The sequence below is a fragment of the Talpa europaea genome (assembly GCF_964194135.1).
Source record: "Talpa europaea genome assembly, chromosome: 15".
NCBI classification, from domain to species: domain Eukaryota; kingdom Metazoa; phylum Chordata; class Mammalia; order Eulipotyphla; family Talpidae; genus Talpa; species Talpa europaea.
In genome coordinates, this window is record NC_140083.1 from 74,022,008 (window position 1) to 74,039,363 (window position 17,356).

At 44.4% G+C, this 17,356-nt stretch overlaps 1 protein-coding gene and 1 pseudogene across 9 annotated transcripts in view; one reads left to right on the forward strand and one right to left on the reverse strand.

Annotated features, from left to right (window-relative positions):
* Nucleotides 1-1,797: 1,797 nt before the first annotated feature.
* On the reverse strand, nucleotides 1,798-5,678 carry LOC311185485 (stromal cell-derived factor 2-like; annotated as a pseudogene). Its single transcript has 3 exons — nucleotides 5,501-5,678; nucleotides 3,862-3,968; nucleotides 1,798-2,451 (listed from the first exon to the last, which is right to left on the reverse strand). The product of its transcript is annotated as a stromal cell-derived factor 2-like (transcript).
* A 284-nt stretch (nucleotides 5,679-5,962) lies between these two features.
* The window catches only part of WNK1 (WNK lysine deficient protein kinase 1), a gene marked incomplete at both ends in the record, with an annotated part of 127,719 nt that continues 116,325 nt past the window's right edge, over nucleotides 5,963-17,356 (forward strand). For all 8 annotated transcript variants that reach the window (XM_084254688.1, XM_084254686.1, XM_084254687.1 and 5 more), the window contains one exon: nucleotides 5,963-6,724. In XM_084254688.1, coding sequence (XP_084110814.1) covers nucleotides 5,963-6,724 — 762 coding nt within the window. The remainder of the gene's footprint in view (nucleotides 6,725-17,356) is intronic.

A 17,356-nucleotide genomic window follows, 5' to 3' on the forward strand; every position in this document is an offset into this window, starting at 1 on the left:
CGTGATCTACACTTATCTCAATAATTTACAGATTTGATCTTATAGTTTTATAACATGTTTTGATATAGGGCAAGTCCCATCCCCTTCTATTTCATTTATAGTAAAAACAATGTTTTTAACTGTTCTTTGTTTAACTGCTTGATTCTCCCTTCTTCCTTGAGTTCCAGATAACAAAGAGATAAAATAAAAATAGTCAATAGACAAAAGAACCTGGGAAATGAAGGAATGGGACAAAAATAGAGAAATGCTCTCAAGATGATACTTTTCCCTGCACGTCAAGAAGCTGAACTGTTATGCCATATATAAAAGAAGGTTTTTGTGCGTTCAACACTGTCTAAATCAAAGGTTTTTCTTGTTATCCAGTTATCAATGGCAGGGACCATGCAAATATAAAACACAAATGGGTAGAAAATGAAAAGAAATACGAGTCTACATGAGAAAATGAATAAGGACTTAGGTGCATAAAAACAGTGAGGAAATGAAAATTCTTGTATTCTGGATCTACCTCTTCAGAGGTCATATATCTGAGCTTAGGGCATCCATTGCATCTTTTACTTCTACTTATATCAATAAATGCTTTATATGCATTATAGAGGGGTCAGTTCTTTGCTTGGCAAATGAAATGACAGAAATGAAAAAATACTATTAGGGATATTATGAGTAATGAGGAACAGAAAAAATGTTTGTCGCAAGTTGGTAACATTAAAATGGGCATTGGGCGAACAAGTTAAATAAGTTTCTGTAGTAAAATATGCACATTAAAAATCTTACTTAACCTTTAAATCTAAGCATAGGACAAAGTATGGTTACACTCAAAGTTGTACCTTTTTTTCAAGGATTAATCAGTTTATGAAATAGCATGCCTAATAAATAACAACACAATGAGTAGCAATTAAATTCTTTTTAAAAAATCATTTTGGAGGAAAAAAGTAGGGGAAAAGTCATACATGTGAATAATCAATGATGCCAAGTTTCTGAGAAATAAAAATTTCTCTGTTTCAGAAGGAATGGCTCCCTCATTTTTTGTTTAATCAATATGAATAAAAAGCATCTGCTCCTTTACCAGCAAAAAAACTGACCCATGTCTGGGAGAACAATCTGTACTCAGAAAAAATTAACCCAAGTCAGGGAGAACCACCCATTCAGATTTGAACGGCTGAAGTTTCCAAACACAACTGTTTTCTGTCAGGCATCTTCATCTCAGTGATGACATGGCCACATGGCCACAGGGATGCCAGGGTGAAGTAGCAGCAGCAGTCTATGAATATGGTATGGTGACAGTGGTTTATTTATTTATTTATTGAAAGATTTATTTATTCAGGCATACAAGAACTGGGGTACAGGCCAGATACGCAGGAGGGTGAGAGGATTCACCAGAGACAGAATGGGGAACAGAACAGGCAGACTGACGGAATACACTGCTGAGGGGAGCAGCAGGTGAGACAGGAGAGGTCTGCCACGCCATATGGGATTCTCCCTGGCCAGCCAGGATCGAACCCGCACAGCAGAGGCTGTGGACAGCTACACAGCGCTGCACTCAACCAACTGCGCCACCCGGGGAGGCCCTATTTATTTTTTAAAAAGATTTATTTATTTATACAAGAACCGGGGTACAGACCAGATGTGCAGGAGGGTGAGCGGATTCACCAGAGACAGAGTGGGGAACAGACCAGGCAGACTGACGAAACACACTGCTGAGGGAAACAGCAGGCGAGACAAGAGAGCTCTGCTTCGCCATGTGGGATTCTCCCCGGCCGGCAGGGATCGAACCGGCGCTACAGAGGCTGCAGGACAGCGTCACAGTGCGGCACTCAACCACCTGTGCCACCAGGGAGGCCCCAGTGACAGTGGTTTATAGGCCTCCAGACTCAGCTCTGTGTGGTGGGATTCTGCCTTCAGCAATTCACTAGACTTCATGAAGTTGCCTTCCATGGTTTTCCAGTAGTTCTGGCTTTGTTGGGCCACGCCATACCCCTCTTTTGGCCCACAGATAGATCGGCCATATTGTTGTCTTATGACAGACAGCAGAACCTCGGAGGAATGCTTGGACCTCACCTCACCATACTCACCAGCCGGGCTCATTACAGATCACTGTCCAGTCATTCAGATAATCACCTTCACCTTCCTCACCAAAAACACTCACTTCCTGGTTTCCAGAAAAAGGTGAGGTTACTATGGAGGTGACTAAGTATTGACTGTGGAGGTTTCCGCCAGTGCTGACATATGTCAGTTTGATGGGCTGGTCACATCTGATGGAGGTTCCCCTCTCACATACGGTGGCAGTCTTACCCAAATCCTCCAGTAACTGTTGCTGTCACCCACAGTGGTTACACCTGTCACTGACTGTTGCCCACCACCTGACCCTTAGTGCACTTGGTGAGAGTGTAGTCCCATATTGTGGCACGCACTGAGTAGCTTCATGCACAGCGCTCCTACATGCACTGGGTGCTCCTACAACACCCGACAAACCCTGAACAAAGTAACCATTACTTTGTAATGGTATCACAGTCATCTTGGCTGCTCCCCCAAATCCTTACCTAATTGTTGAAGAAAAAGTTGTACCTGTTTTCATAGTAAAGCTTACATTACACAAGTAGGAAAAACTGTCATGTGGCTTTAAGTCAATAGTTAGGTAATTTACAATGAATTTAGTTCTTCTTGGTTGAAATGACGTGTTGATAGGGCATGGTGATTGTCAAGGGAGTTGTGTTCAATACAGTGTGGCCAACATTCCAGGGCTCAGTAAACAGGAATAGGCAATAATAAAGTCTTTTCATGACCATTCATACAGAAATATCCTCATTTTTTTATGATGCCAAGATGTGAACATTGTGATCTATTGATCTTTTAACTTGCCCAGTTTATAGTTGCTTTATGTTTATTTTTCCTAGTAAAGCAAGAATTGAGCAAGTTCTAAGAAGCTGCCTCAAGAAGTACAATAAAACATACTTTCAAGTAATTTCTTCCTTTGCTTTACATTAAGTTTATACCACTGGAGACATGTCATGACTTATATGGTACCATTACCATAGCAAACAAGTGAAGGATATATTTTCTAAAACAATAGAACTCTGATATTTTAGTACTCTAGTTGATCCTATTGAATGTGTCTTAAAAGGCTCATAATCTACTAGCTTATGAAACTTAACACCTATTGGTTTTAAAACAAACTTTTGATGCCTGAAAATCTAACTTATGATAAACAAAAAATTGAAAAATAGTGTAGTTTTAAAAAAGATTTATTTATTTATGCATACAAGAGCTGGGGTACAGGCCAGAGGCGGGGGTGGGAGGGGGTGAAAGGATTCACCAGAGACAGAGTGGGGAGCAGAACAGGCAGACTGACTGAAATACACTGCTGAGGGGAGCAGCTGGTGAGACAGGAGAGGTCTGTTGTGCCATGTGGGTAGCTCCCTGGCTGGCCGGGGCATCGAACTCGTGCTGCAGATGCTGTGGCCAGTTTCATAGGCTGTGTCTTAACCCCTTGAGCCACCAGGGAGGCCCTAATGTAACTATTTTGTTATCAGAAGAATTAATATGAATTGCATAGCAAAACTTCTTTAGCTCGAATCCAGCCAGCTACCTTGTGGGGATTTTCTAGGACATGAGTGCTAACGAATCTTCTGTCAAGTTGCTTCTAAACTTCTCACACTTGTAGTGTGGTACTGGGCTAGGATGTGCGTTTCTGAGCTGGTTCCCTAGCGGGCGCTGATGAGAAGCAAGAGCGTGTGGACGCCCTGATGCAGTTGGTACGTTTAATCGCTTCCCGCTCATACCCGTTGGGCTGACTTTTTAACTGCCATCTGGCTCCCGGGCCTGGCTTCCCACTCTGTCTGGTGCCCCCTGGTGCTCATCACCTACCTGTACAATCTTGAGTTGTTGCGAAGAGCAAAAGGGGTCCAGGGAGTTCGTGGATGCTTTCAAGAAAAGCATTCCATTACTGTGCACTCCAAGGATCCACATCTCCTCTACGTGGAAAGCCATAGCATGCATTACATGTGCACATCCACGCACCCCCAGAGAAAGCGGGGGTGTTGTTTCGCTAAGCTACTGAGCTAAAGAAAGATGGAAATTAAGTTTCAACCAACTAGGCAGAAGTCATCCCAGCTCTCACAACTTCATGGTAAAAGATACAGAGACATGTTGACTTTATCTTTTCTCGAATCTGTAACCTCTCCCCGCCCCCCAAAAGTTCTTTACTTTTTTTTTTTTTTTTTTTTTTTTCCCCTGGCAAAGCAAAGAGCTTGTGTGATTCTTGATTTCAGTTAGGGCACTCAGCCCATCTTGGAGAGCCAGCATATCTGTGCTGGGGCAGGGGCTGAAAATGTGGCCTTAATTGTTACGGAAGGGAGGGAGGCGGTTAGAAGATAATTCTTCTGACCATTTAATCAATATTAGTAGCAGGCGCAATCTTCACAAAGTTTCTTTTACCCTGAGGGAGGACTCTTTAGCTCCTCTGACTCTCAGAGTTTAGGCTCCGGTTCTCCCGCTTTGCCTCTTCCCCCCACCCCCACACCCCTACAGTCCCTCAGCCCTGCTGCGGCTCTCTCCATTAAAGATGAACAACAGATCATTTTTCATTGCATGGCAACCCTAAAAGCTCTCTCTCGCCTCAGCAGAGCATGATGGGAGTCTCTCCTCTAGGGGTGTCCTCCCACTTCTTTTTTTTCTTCCTTTTCTTCTTCCACAATTAATCCCTAAATAATGATTTTTCTAACTAGCGCTGATTTAAGTACGGGGTTTAGCGACCCACGGTGACGCTCCCATCAGCCTTCCAGAAGGGGCGGTTTCCAAGGAAAACTACAACTCCCATGAGGCCTCAGGCGCAAGCCACCGCAGGGCATCACGGAAGTCGTAGGTTCCTTCTTCCTCAGTCCCTGTCAGTCCTCAAATGCCGAGACTACAAGTCCCAAGGCCCCTCGGTGCTCGCACGCCTGCGCGAGAGGCCTGCGACTGAGGTGGGGGTAGGGCTGCCCCGGCGGCGGGGGGCGGGGTCGGAGCGGGCTGTGTGGAGGCTTCAGACTCCCGGCGCCATTTAGCGCGGAGAGTTTCCCCGGCGGACGCGGCTCTTCTCACTCGGGCCACTCTGTACCCCCATCTTCGGTGACAGAAGGCGCCTGGTGGGGGTGACTACTCTTTCCTCTCCCCCCCTCCCCCCAGTCCTCTCGGCCTCCTCTACCCCCGGCCCGAGAAGCAGCGGAGCCCGGGCTCCGCGCTGAGCGGCCCTCCCCTCCCCGCGGTTCCCTCCCTCCGGCAGCCCCCGGCACCGGCCCGGGCGGAGACCGGGGTTTGCCAGGCCCGGGGCGGGCGGGAGGCCTCGGGGAAGGGGGGGCCCGCTCCTCAGGCTTCGAGGCTCCGGCCCTCCGCATCCGGGCGATGGGCGCCCGCTGAGGCTGGTGCCCCTCGCCGGGGGCGCGTGTGGGAGGAGGCGACCGACTGCCTGACTGACCGGGCGCCGGCCCGGCCCCCCGCCCGCCGCGGCCCCTCCCACCCGGCCGGCCCCGGCGCGGCCGCCGCTCGGGCGTCGGAGCGCGTCCCCTCCTCGCGGCGCCGCCGCCCTCGGGGCCTAGCCCGCCCGGCCCGCCCAGCCCGGGAAGCGGCGGCGGCCGGGACCGGAGCGCGGCCGCGCCCGCCGCATCCGCTTCGACTCGGTGCCGGCCGGCGGCCCTGCCCCTCATGACGGCGGCGCCCGCGCTGCCCCTGCCTTCCCGGCCGCCGCGCGCCGCAGGATGGATGCGGACCGTGCGGCGCTAACCCCCGCGGCTCCGCTCCTCGCCCGCCCGCCGACGAGCCCGCCGAGCGCGCCGCAGCAGGGCCGGCTGTCCCGCCTCGCCCTCGGGGCGGCCTGTCAGTGCTGAGGAGGAGGCGCCCGGCCGCCGCGACCCCCGCGCGGGCCCCGCCGCCCCCCGCCCGCTCTTCGTCCCCCAGTTCGAGCCCGCTCGCCTCGCTCGGCGCCCCGACCATGTCAGGCGGCGCCGCGGAGAAGCCGAGCAGCTCCGCGAGTTCCCTGTTCCTCTCGCCGCCGGCGCCCGCCCCCAAGAATGGCTCCAGCTCCGACTCCTCGGTGGGGGAGAAGCTGGGCGGCGCGGCCAGCGACGCGGCGGCCGGCAGGACCGAGGAGTACCGGCGCCGCCGCCACACGATGGACAAGGACAGCCGCGGCGCCGCGGCCGCCACGACCACCACGGAGCACCGCTTCTTCCGCCGCAGCGTCATCTGCGACTCGAACGCCACCGCGCTGGAGCTGCCCGGCCTCCCCTTCTCGCCGCCCCAGCCCGGCGCCGCCGCGCCGCCGCCGCCGAGCGCCCCGCCGGAGCCCCCGCGCGAGGAGCCCCTGACCGCCGCCGCCGCCGCGCGGACCGCCCTGCAGCCGCCCGCCGCCGCCGCCGCGCCCGGGGAGCCGCCCGCCGCGGGCCCCGCCGCCCCCGCCGCCCCCGGCAGCGCCGGCCGCGACCGCCCGGCGTCCCAGCCCAACCATGTGGGGAGCAGAGAGGAGCCGCCGGCCGCCCGAAGCGGCAGCGGCGGCGGCAGCGCCAAGGAGCCGCCGGAGGAGCGCAGCCAGCAGCAGGATGACATCGAGGAGCTGGAGACCAAGGCCGTGGGCATGTCCAACGACGGCCGCTTCCTCAAGTTCGACATCGAGATCGGCCGGGGCTCCTTTAAGACGGTCTACAAGGGGCTGGACACCGAGACCACGGTGGAGGTCGCCTGGTGCGAGCTGCAGGTAAAGGCGCCGCCCCCCTTCCTCGCCGCCGCCGCGTCTGGCCCCGAGCCCCTCGGGCGGGCTCGCCCTCCCGTGCCCGGCCCTCGCGGCGCCCCGGGTGGGAGTCGGGGGAGGCCGGCTTTGGAGGGAGCTTGAAAGGAGAATTTGGGGCATGCACCTCGGAGAGAGGGAGAGTGCCAGTAGCCATAGAGACCGGCTGCCGGGGAGGGAGGGGACGTCGGCCGCGTCCCGGCGCGCTGCGCTTCTGGCGTCCGGCCGGGGCATTGGCGTTAGTGGGGAAGTGTTTGAGTGAGGAAAGCACGGAGGCTTCTTGCCCCGCGCGCCGCGGTCCAGCAGAGGCTGTGCGTGAGGGGCTGCGGGAATGCGAGATGCCCGGCTCTGCCCCTGGGGTCGGGCTCTTCTCAAAGAAGAGCGACCGCGTTCCTCATGGACCTGCCTTCGGAGGCGTCTGGGTCCGGTGGCTGCATAGGCATTTAATGCAAGCCCCAGGAAAGGGCTTCCTCCTCCGGATCAGTGCTTTGCGACTAGGAAGGTACAGTAGAATGTTTGATGGCTTGATCGTGTTCCACCCAGGGACACTTAGGCTTTCTGCTTGCTAGCCGTGTCCTCACAACTCAAACGAGCATGTGAAGAGAACAGGAGCCCATGCAAAGCCGGAGAAGGGCTTTGAAAGCTGTAATGTCATTGTTGTTTTAAAGTTATGAAAAGGTCTTAAGGCCACCTTTTCCCAGGAGTCCAAAGACGTCAACGTGCTTCCTCTTAACTTCGCAGGAAACTTTTTTCACGGTCTAAATAATGGTGTGTTTTTCTGGTTGACAAGTATATGCTAGGTTTCATTAGCTGGGGGGCTTGAGCTACTTGTTGCTTGGTCTGTAGCTGCTTGATTGGATGGAGCCCTCACCAGGAAGTGAACATTAGGTTATTGGAAGAAGTAGCGTTAGGCTGAATGAAAAAGCCAGCTCCATTATGCGTGACACATGCCATTCTTGCGAGGAACATACACCAACTTGAAATAGGACAGGAAAATAACTGAATGATCAAGGAATGTTTTCTATCCATTGACACGTTAACTTTGAATGTCAGCTTCCACATTACCCAGGCCATATCAGAGCGAAAAGAGTGCTACCCTGGTGTGTGGAAGGATGGCAACGTAAACATTCACAAGTGCTTTAGGAACAGAATTTCTTAAGTTGTACATTTCTTAATGATCTAGAACTTCTAAAGCTTTGTGAAAGAAAAACTACTCAACTTTTTAGTGGTTTAGCATTGGGAAAGGTGGTCACCCTTTAGAAAAGAACAGGTCAAACTTTTATTGCTGTTGGTCAGTCATACTCAGAAAAAAATATTAAGGGTGTTTCCTTTGGTTTTACAGGTAACAGTTTAGTTTAGAGGCAGACAGACACCTTTTTCTACCAAGGAAATCTGCATTTTATTCTTCTGTTACAGTTTCATGTATGAATTGGTGCTTTTAAAAAAATTTTCTGAATTGATTGTTACTTTCAAGACTGGACTGAGTAAATGTGAAGCACTTTATGGATTAATCTTACTAGTTTCAATTATTTAACCTTTAAGACTTCTCAGATGTAATGTGTTTGTTCCTCTTTATCACCTGGAGCTTTCTGATAGTTTAACTTAGAACTACTGATACAAAAAAAAAAAAAAAGAACTACTGATACAGTGGGAAAAAACTCTCATGTCACAAAAATATTTTGTATAAGCTTTCTCAGGTTTTCTTCATACTCAGGACTTTCGGGATTTTTTTTTTTCCCCCCCTTTGGTCTGGGCATGTATGTGGTCAAACTAAAGAGTATGTGATATTCTCCTATGTGATACTGCAATACTGTTTGGAAGCCAGTTGAGGATTGGCTGCGGAACCAAATGAATCCTCGCTCAGTGATTGGTACCCTGCTGTAGAAACTTTCATGTCTCACTTGACTCTCCTTCTGCAGTTTTTCATTTTGGTGTTTAAATGTGATTATCCTAGCCCAAGGATCCCTTGGAGTAGTTGGGCAGTATTGATTAATGACTCATTCAGTAGTTTGGGGTTTGAGTTTTTCTCATTTTGGATTCAAATTAACATAGGCCAAGGAAAGAAAAGAAACCTTTTTATTCAATGGATGTATCCTTATAATTACTCATATTTTTGTGTAGGAAGGCAGGAGAAATACTGTGTTCAGATGTTGAGTTAAAAACCTGGTGTATTGAAATTGGTAGAAATTTTTGTTCTGGCAACTACTCGATAAATAAGGAACGTGGAACAGAGCAGGTAAATGACTTGCTTAAGTTGCTAAAGAAGAAAAATTAACTTGGTTAGGAGTTATTTATTGTTAGAGCATTTGTAGTTTAGTAGATAGCTAATTAGTAAATATCAAATGGAGCAGTTTTGTTTAGGTATGATTTTTGAAGATGTCAAGATTTTTGGAGAAACCTCATATTGTAACCATGACAAATTCCAGCCTTCTGGTTCAGGTATTGTTGATTTTACCCACTTCAGATGGAGAAATAAATAGGTTTTGGTGGGGTGGAGAATGGGTGAGTATAGTACACAAATCAAACCTGTTTCCTTCAAGCTTATTTTTAGAGTCATACTGTGCATAGCTCTCCATTCAAACAGTAGCAGTTCTTTAGGTAATACTTTGATACCACAGGATCTTAACAGATGATAAGGTTGATCTTAACAGGATGATAACAGGTGTTTTGTTTTTTTTTTTTTCTGTCTTTTTTTTTTTTTTTTTTTTTTTGAGGTAATACTGGTTTACAACACTCTATTTGATTCAAAGGCACAGGATCACACCTCCTCAGTTGCATGTTACCACACTATACCCATCACCAAGACACTCTGGGCCCTCCACCATAGTCTTTCTCCTTTTTGTTTCTCCCCACTCCCTCACTCTGTCTTGGTAGCTTCAATTTCAGTCAGATTTCTAAGGGTTCCACATGTAAGTGAAAACATCCAGTAAACCATTTGCCTTTCTCCTTGTGTCTTATTTTGTTTAGCATCATCCTCTTTAGTTCCATCCATACTGTCACAAATGGCAAGAATTCTTTTTTTTTTTTTTTTTTTTAATAGTTGAGTAGTATTCCACTGTGGATACACCAAATTTTTCTATTCTACTCTTCTGTCCTGGGGCACTTAGGTTGTTTTCATAACTGTTGTATATAGGGCTGCACTGAACAAAGGAGCACATCTATCCCTTTGAATTATCAGTGCTTTTGCATTCTTCAGGTGGAAATGGAATTGTTAGATCAAATGGTGGATCTATTTTTAATAATTTGAGAAACCTCCATGCAGATAACAGATCTTTTAAGATCCGGATTTTTTTTTAACCTGGTTTTAGTAGACAAACGATGTACCTTAATTTTGATATACCCAGTTGCTGTCAGAAAACGTTATCGCTGGACTTTACAGAGTTTACATTGCTTTTCTAGGGAGGGATCTTGTGTTTTTTTTTTTTTTTTTTTTTAAGAAACAGCATAATTTGCTTTAAGAAAACGTACACAGATTGAACAACGATATACTTCAAGCGCTTTTCTCTAAATACGGGGTGCAAGTGGTTGATATATTCACTTTTCAAACTGATGAGATTGTTTTCAGATATACCTAAAAGGGAAGGTCATCATAAATTTTGTTTAAATTCCAGTGTATTAGCTCTAGCTTTTCTCAGGTTTTTTAGTAAGGTAAGACTCATGTCCCATCATGAGTATGGGATAGTAATTTTTAATAAAATGTTTATCCGTGCTGCAGAAATGGGATGTAAAAGGATCTCTGCGATTAAGAAACCGTAACATTTCATTGCTATATTGAACCTAATTTTCCCATTGAATGTTGAGGATTTTATCCCCCTTTTAAAAATTGTGGCACATTCTATGTTTTTTAAGGTGAGAACCTACAGTAACTTCCTGTCCCAAGATAAGGTTACGGGGAATAGATTTTGGAGTTTGGGGTTTTTTTTTTTTCCCTCTTTCTTTATTTTAATACTCAGAGCCACTGATTAGTAGTACTGGTGAAATTCAGGTAACTAAAGGGTACCTGCTAGGCTTCAAATTGAGTAAGTGATTGGAGAGTTTGAAATAATCCTTTGTCCCTTCTAGCAGGACAGTAAAAAATAAAATATGGGATTATTTTGCTTAGGTAAATTTTGTTTTAAAATATATGTAGATTTATTGTTGAAGGAGGTAGTCTTTGTAGTACAGAAATTGAGAATTACATTCAGGTTTATTTTTAATGATGTACTTAGTCCTTAGTTCCTAGGGGGTTAAATGTCTTATTTACTTTTTTCCTGACCTTTAGTATCACAGTTCCTAGTGTAAGAATTTGGAAAGAGAAGTTGTTTTTGTGTAAAACAAATTGGGACTCTATTGTTGCCTGGTGACCAAGTTCGTTTCTTGACTTTGAAATTCTAGTGCAAGATTCTGGTCATTTGAAAGTCATCCTAGTTAATCCCTACGGAAACATTCAACTAGAATGGGGCTCTCTTTTCTAAAAATCATCCTATACAGTTATTTGGGTTTTCTGGTTAACTTGAAAATTTTTTAGATAAAAGTGTAAAAGCAGCAAGAGTGAGTATGCTCAAATTATGACTTCTGAAAATGTTACTATACCATGAAAAAAATTCATAATAGGTATTGGGTTTTGCTATACCAGTCCTTTATAATTATTTTTAGCACCTTGCATTTTAATTATTTATTTATTAGACATGGGACCAATCTGGGAATAAGCTGAGACTTGCCATGACCTGAATTTAGATTTGAAGAGGACACTCTTTTTCTTCAATATAACATTTGCCTAGGAAGTTCACCACCTGAATTCAAATCCTGGTACATCTGTGTTATTTTGGGCAACTTTTATACTGGTTTCTTATCTTTAAATGGAATGTAATGGAATGTAATAAGAGTACCTGTTTATAGAGTAGTGATGATTGCGTGAATTAGCAAATATATATTAAAGATTTAGCACAGGGCCTAGTGCATAAATATTAACTATGATTAATATTTTAGCTATCATTTAATCTTTCAGGCTGTGTTTTTGATGTTTATATGAAGTTGTTTGATTTGTTTACATTTACACTTGAAAAATCATGTACAAAACTCTTGACTGCTGCTACCATTCTTACAGGCAGAACTCTGGAGTTGAACATGTGGCATCAGTGCTTTCATATTCTTTAACTTTGCCTGTCCTTTGTCTTCCTGATTTCATCACCTGCTACTTTCTCAAATGCCGCTCTTTCTGAATTACTAGTTTCCAGAGTTTGCTAAGTTTTCTCTTTTGCGATCATTCTGAAAGTGTCTTTAATTGAAGATACTTTCTTAAAAATACTCTTCAAATTGAGTTGAAAAATTATATATGTTCTTTTTCTACTCCATTAGTTTTTTTGTTTTTTTATTTTTTAAGATTTAATTATTTATGCATACAAGAGCTGGGATACAGGCCAGAGATGCGGGGGTGAGAGGATTCACCAGAAACAGAGCGGGGAACAGAACAGGCAGATTGAGCAAAGTACACTGCTGAGGGGAGCAGCGGGCGAGACAGGAGAGGTCTGCTTTGCCATGTGGGCTGCTCCCTGGCCGCCCGGGGATCGAACTCGTGCTGCAGAGGCTGTGGATTGCTTCATAGTGTGGTGCTTAACCCTTTTCGCCACCAGGGAGGCCCTCCATTAGTTCTTTTAGCTCTGAGGGTATAAATAGATGCTCAATATACTTGAATATCTTTTTCCCTGTTATTAAAAATAGTTGTAGAGCTCAGTGTTGTTTCAGCCCTATTTCTTGCCTTTCTTTTGGTCCACAGCAGATTCTCTCTAATTTTGTGTTGGAGAGTTCGCTATAAGTTAATACAATGTTATGTAATGGGAAAGATCTCTAAGGTGGAACACTTGGGTTCTGTGTTACCCAGCTATCCTGAGTAAGGAAGTTAATCTGTAATGCTAATTTTTTTTATTGAGGATCACGTGAAATACTGCATGAAGGTACTTTGAAAAATAATGCTGATATATGTTTTAACATAAGGATAATGGTGCTTTTTTTTTTTTTCTTTATTTTTTTAATTAATAAATTTTATTTTTATATTCCCCATACAATTGCAATCCCCCCATTCTGACCCCAATCCCTCCCCTCCCGCCCCCCACCCCCTAAGATAATGGTGCTTTTAAAAATAGTTTTGAAGGCAATAAATTGTCACGTCTTAGAAATAGAATATTTTAAACTTAAAGTTGGGTTTTAGGAGCTTTTTGCTTTGTCAATTTCGGAATTTTATCAAATCTGAAGATAAAAGAGGAACAACTTTTCAAATTGAAGAGAAGTTGCCAGAAATTTTTCGTAAGAGTGTTTTTATTTGGGGGCCTCCCCTGGTGGCACAGGCAGTTGAGCGCCGCACTATGAAGCTGTCCGCAGCCTCTGCAGCATTGGTTCGATCCTGGCTGGCCGGCGAGGGTCCCGCATGGTGCCACAGACCTCTCCTGTCTCGCCCGCTGCTCCCCTCAGCAGTGCATTTTGTGGGTCTGCCTGTTCTGTTCCCCACTCTGTCTCTGGTGAATCCTCTCACCCTCCCGCGCATCTGGCCTATACCCCAGTTCTTGTGTAAATAAATAAATAAATTTTTTTTTTTTATAAAAGAGTATTTTTATTTGAAAGAGATTTGTGCCTTTGACAGGTGGCAGGCTTTATTTTGTATGTGATTTGAAAAAGATTGGTTATTGATATGTTCTATAGAGAGGAAAAACATCAGTAATTTGCTGGTTTGGCAGGTGACATAATTGAGCAAATAATATCTTTGTATTTAGATTTTTGAGGTGAGTGTTCAAAAAGAACTTATTTTTTGATGTCATGACTTGAATATTGGCATTACAAGATTCATATATTAAATATGCTCTGCTAAATGAATGACTTTTAAAAAAGTATCCTCAGATAAGCTGTTTGTCATCACAAGCAAATAGTTTCCCCAGAAATTTAAGAATTCTTAGAAATTTAAATATAATTTAAGAAAGGGTGTAAATCTACTTCATGTAATTGTCATAATCAGGCTGAGAAAAACCACACTAGTTCTGTAGATGCCTTTTGTGCAGTCAAGGTTCAGCTTCTCAGAGACGGATGGTCTGGTTTTTGTCAGTATGTATGTGTATCTTGAGTTAAATAAACACAAACCGGTTTAATATGTAAACCAAACAATGAGAGAAAAAACTAATTAGTGAATGAAATCATTATTGATATACACATTTTCTATACTAGTAAACAAATTGCTTGGGATAATGATTAGATCATGTTCATGACTAACAGTTTTGAGCTAAATAATCTGATATACCCACCTCTGTGGATAAGTTCCTTGCTTGGGCTGGTAGGTCATTGTGAACTAAGGTATATTTGGGGAAAAGCAACAGATAATCCGTTTACTGTCCTGAAGAGTTCCTAGACATCATTGTCATGTTTACATGCTCTTTGAACTGAACGGTGCATTCCTCCCACACAGGTGCTCAGCTATAGGCAATGAAGAGTAACAAAAGAATTTTAAGCAAGGAAGTTAATTGGTTATTTGTTTAGTAGTAATGTGGGAAATGGATTTAAAGAGTACAGGGAGGGCCTCTCCAGTGGCCCAGCGGTTGAGCGCTGGGCTGCGAAGCTGCCCGCAGGCCGGCTCAGTCCCTGGCCTACAGGCGAGGGTCCCACATGGTGCACAGACCTCTCCTGCCACCCTCTGCTCCCCTCAGCAGTGTACTTCGTCACTCTGCCTGCTCTACTCTCCGCTCTGGCTCTGGTGAATTCTCTCATCCTCTCGTGCCTCTGACTGTACCCAGTGCTTGTATAAATAAATAAATCTTTAAAAAAAGTTGCTTTAAAAAAAAATAAAGAGTACAGGGAATGTATGGTGTTTAGTTTGGGTGTGAGTATGAGATTTCTTTTCCTTTTTTTTTCTTTTTAAAGATTTATTTATGCATACGAGAGCTGGGGTGCAGGCCAGAGATGTGGAGTGAGGGAGTGGAGGCTGTGGTTTGAGAGGATTCGACAGAGACAGAGATGAGACAGGAGAGGTCTGCCGCTCCACATTGGGTCACTTCCCTGGTCGGAGGTTGAACTCATGCTGTAGTGGGTGTGGATAGCTTCATAGTGCTGACTCTCAACCCCTTGGCCACCAGGGAGGCCCAGTATGAGATTTCTGAGACCTGAACTAGGGTAGTCAACAGAAGAATAAATGATGGTGCTGCCAACGGAGGAAGTAAGAAATCATTGTTTTGTTTTTTTAAAGGGGGGAAAAGGTATGGAGATTTAAGTATTCAATTTGGCATGTTGAGTTTGAGGTACTTGTGAGGAAGTTCAATAGGTAGTTGGATAGCTCAAAAAAATCAGTCTAGGGTAGCGACAATGGCTAAAGATTCCCAAATCTCTAATCAGTCATAATTGAAAAATTGGAAGTAAATGAAATTATCTAGGAAGAAGATGGACGGGTGGGTGGTTGGGTGGGTGCATGGATGGATGGATGGGGGGGGGGAAGAGAGAGAGAGATGGATGGATGCGAGAGAGTGAAATAGAGAAACAGGGAAAGAATGATTGTCCTAGGGCAAAATAAGAATAATTAATGGGTAGGTAAAGGAAAAAAGTTCAGGGGTTGAATGAAATAGAACACTGAGAGTGGCCATATCAGGGGAGTAAAATTTTAAGAAAAGGATACACCAGGGAAGTCCAATTTGCATAGTAGTAATTGTGGAGAATGGATTTTAGAAAAAGTAGAGGTGAAGTGTAGTTAGTTAGGCTGTTGAAATTGTTAATTGCATTTGGTTGTTAAGAAGTCATTAACAACTAAGTTCAAGATTACCTAAGTGAGAGAGGAGGTTGAGTAAGGGAGGTGTATATAAGAAGATGTAAGCCACTGGTAATAGCCTCGATTTCTACACTGTTCATGATCCAATAAAGTATTCACTAGCCTCGTGTAGCTATTTAAATTAATTAAATTAATTAAAATGAAATAAAAGTTTTAAACTCAGTCCTGCAGTTGAACTAACCACGTTTCAGGAGCTCAAAAGCCATGTGTGACTACCATGTTGTATGGCACAAATATAGAACATTTCCATTATTGTAGAAGTCCTGTTGGAATGTGCTATGTCCAGATACTGGGTTGAGTTGTGCTTTTTCTTTAAAAATAGCTTTTTTGAGATTGTAATTCATACACCATAAAGAATATACAGTGTGGTACTTTTATTTTTTTAATTTTTTTTTAAGATTTATTTATTTATGCATACAAGAACTGGGGTTCAGGCCAGAGATGTGGGGTGGTGGTGAGAGGATCCACCAGAGACAGAGTGGGGAACAGAACAGACAGATTGACTGAAACACACTGCTGAGGGGAGCAGCGGGCGAGACAGGAGAGGCCTGCCTGTGCCACCAGGGAGGCCCGGGTGTGGTACTTTTAGAACTCATTACAAGTTTTGAAAATACATCCTTTATTAATAATAAAGGAAAAAATAGTCTTCCTTCCCCTTTGGAAAAGATGTGCAAAGTGTATTATCACAAACATACATGCAGAATTAAAAGCTTGACATTATATCACATTTGTTCCAAATATTTGGTGAAATTACTGTTTCAGTAGAGTGGAAAGTTTGTGGTAGGTTTAAGGGATGTCTGAGGAAGGTTGAGAAATAGACAACAGTAGGCCATTTCTTTAAACAAGTCTGAGCAAATACAGGGCAAGAAAGATTTTGATAAGTAGAATGCATGGTCAAGGATAAGATAGGTGAGCAAGGAAAGGTCTTTAAATGTTGAAGCGTGGAACTTTAATATTTTGTCTGAGTTCTCTGCCTTAGTATCTAGTAAGAGTCTATTCTAAGCCAATTACTGTTTCAGTTTTGGTTATTTTGGGATAGTTAAATTTAATTCAGATAAGTTTTCATACTTCATACCATTTATCAACTAGTTTCCAGAATACTCATTAAAGTGTTGGGAGTAATGTGCTGATTCTCTCCTCTAGTCTCTGGCACTTACACTACATTTGCACATTAGTATGGTGACATATACTTTATAGAGTGTCTCTCTGAAATGACCATCTTTGTATCACTTGAGGAAACAGCCAGATTGGAAAAAAAAAAAAATTCCATTACAAGAAAGGTTCTGAATTATTGTGTTGTTTCTAGTATATGGTCAGGATGGGCATCAAAGAGCCTAAATACTGCATGTATTCAGCCCTTGTCGTTTTTTTAAACAAAATATCCCTTACTAATTAAGCCTGAAAGGTACTCATAATTGCTAATGCTTAAACCTCCTAGTAAGAGCTCTTTTTTGTGTGTCAGTGCTGTGCTTGTGGCATTTTTATTATTTGTAATTCTCACAACAGTGCAAGGCAGATATTTTGTTCATTTTAATTTGAGGAAAATAATGAGGTTAATAATTTGTTAAGATCATATGGATCATCTAAGGCCTTGTTCTTTCTACTGCAAATTATTTATTTTTTATTTTATTTTTTTAAGATTATTCATGCATACAAGAGCTGGGGTACAGGCCAGGGATGGCGGGGGTGAGAGGATTCACCAGAGACAGAGTGGGGAACAGAACAGGCAGATTGACTGAAACACACTGCTGAGGGAAGAGCAGTGGGCGAGTCAGGAGAGGTCTGCTGTGCCATGTGGGTCGCTCCCTGGCAGGCTGGGGATGGAA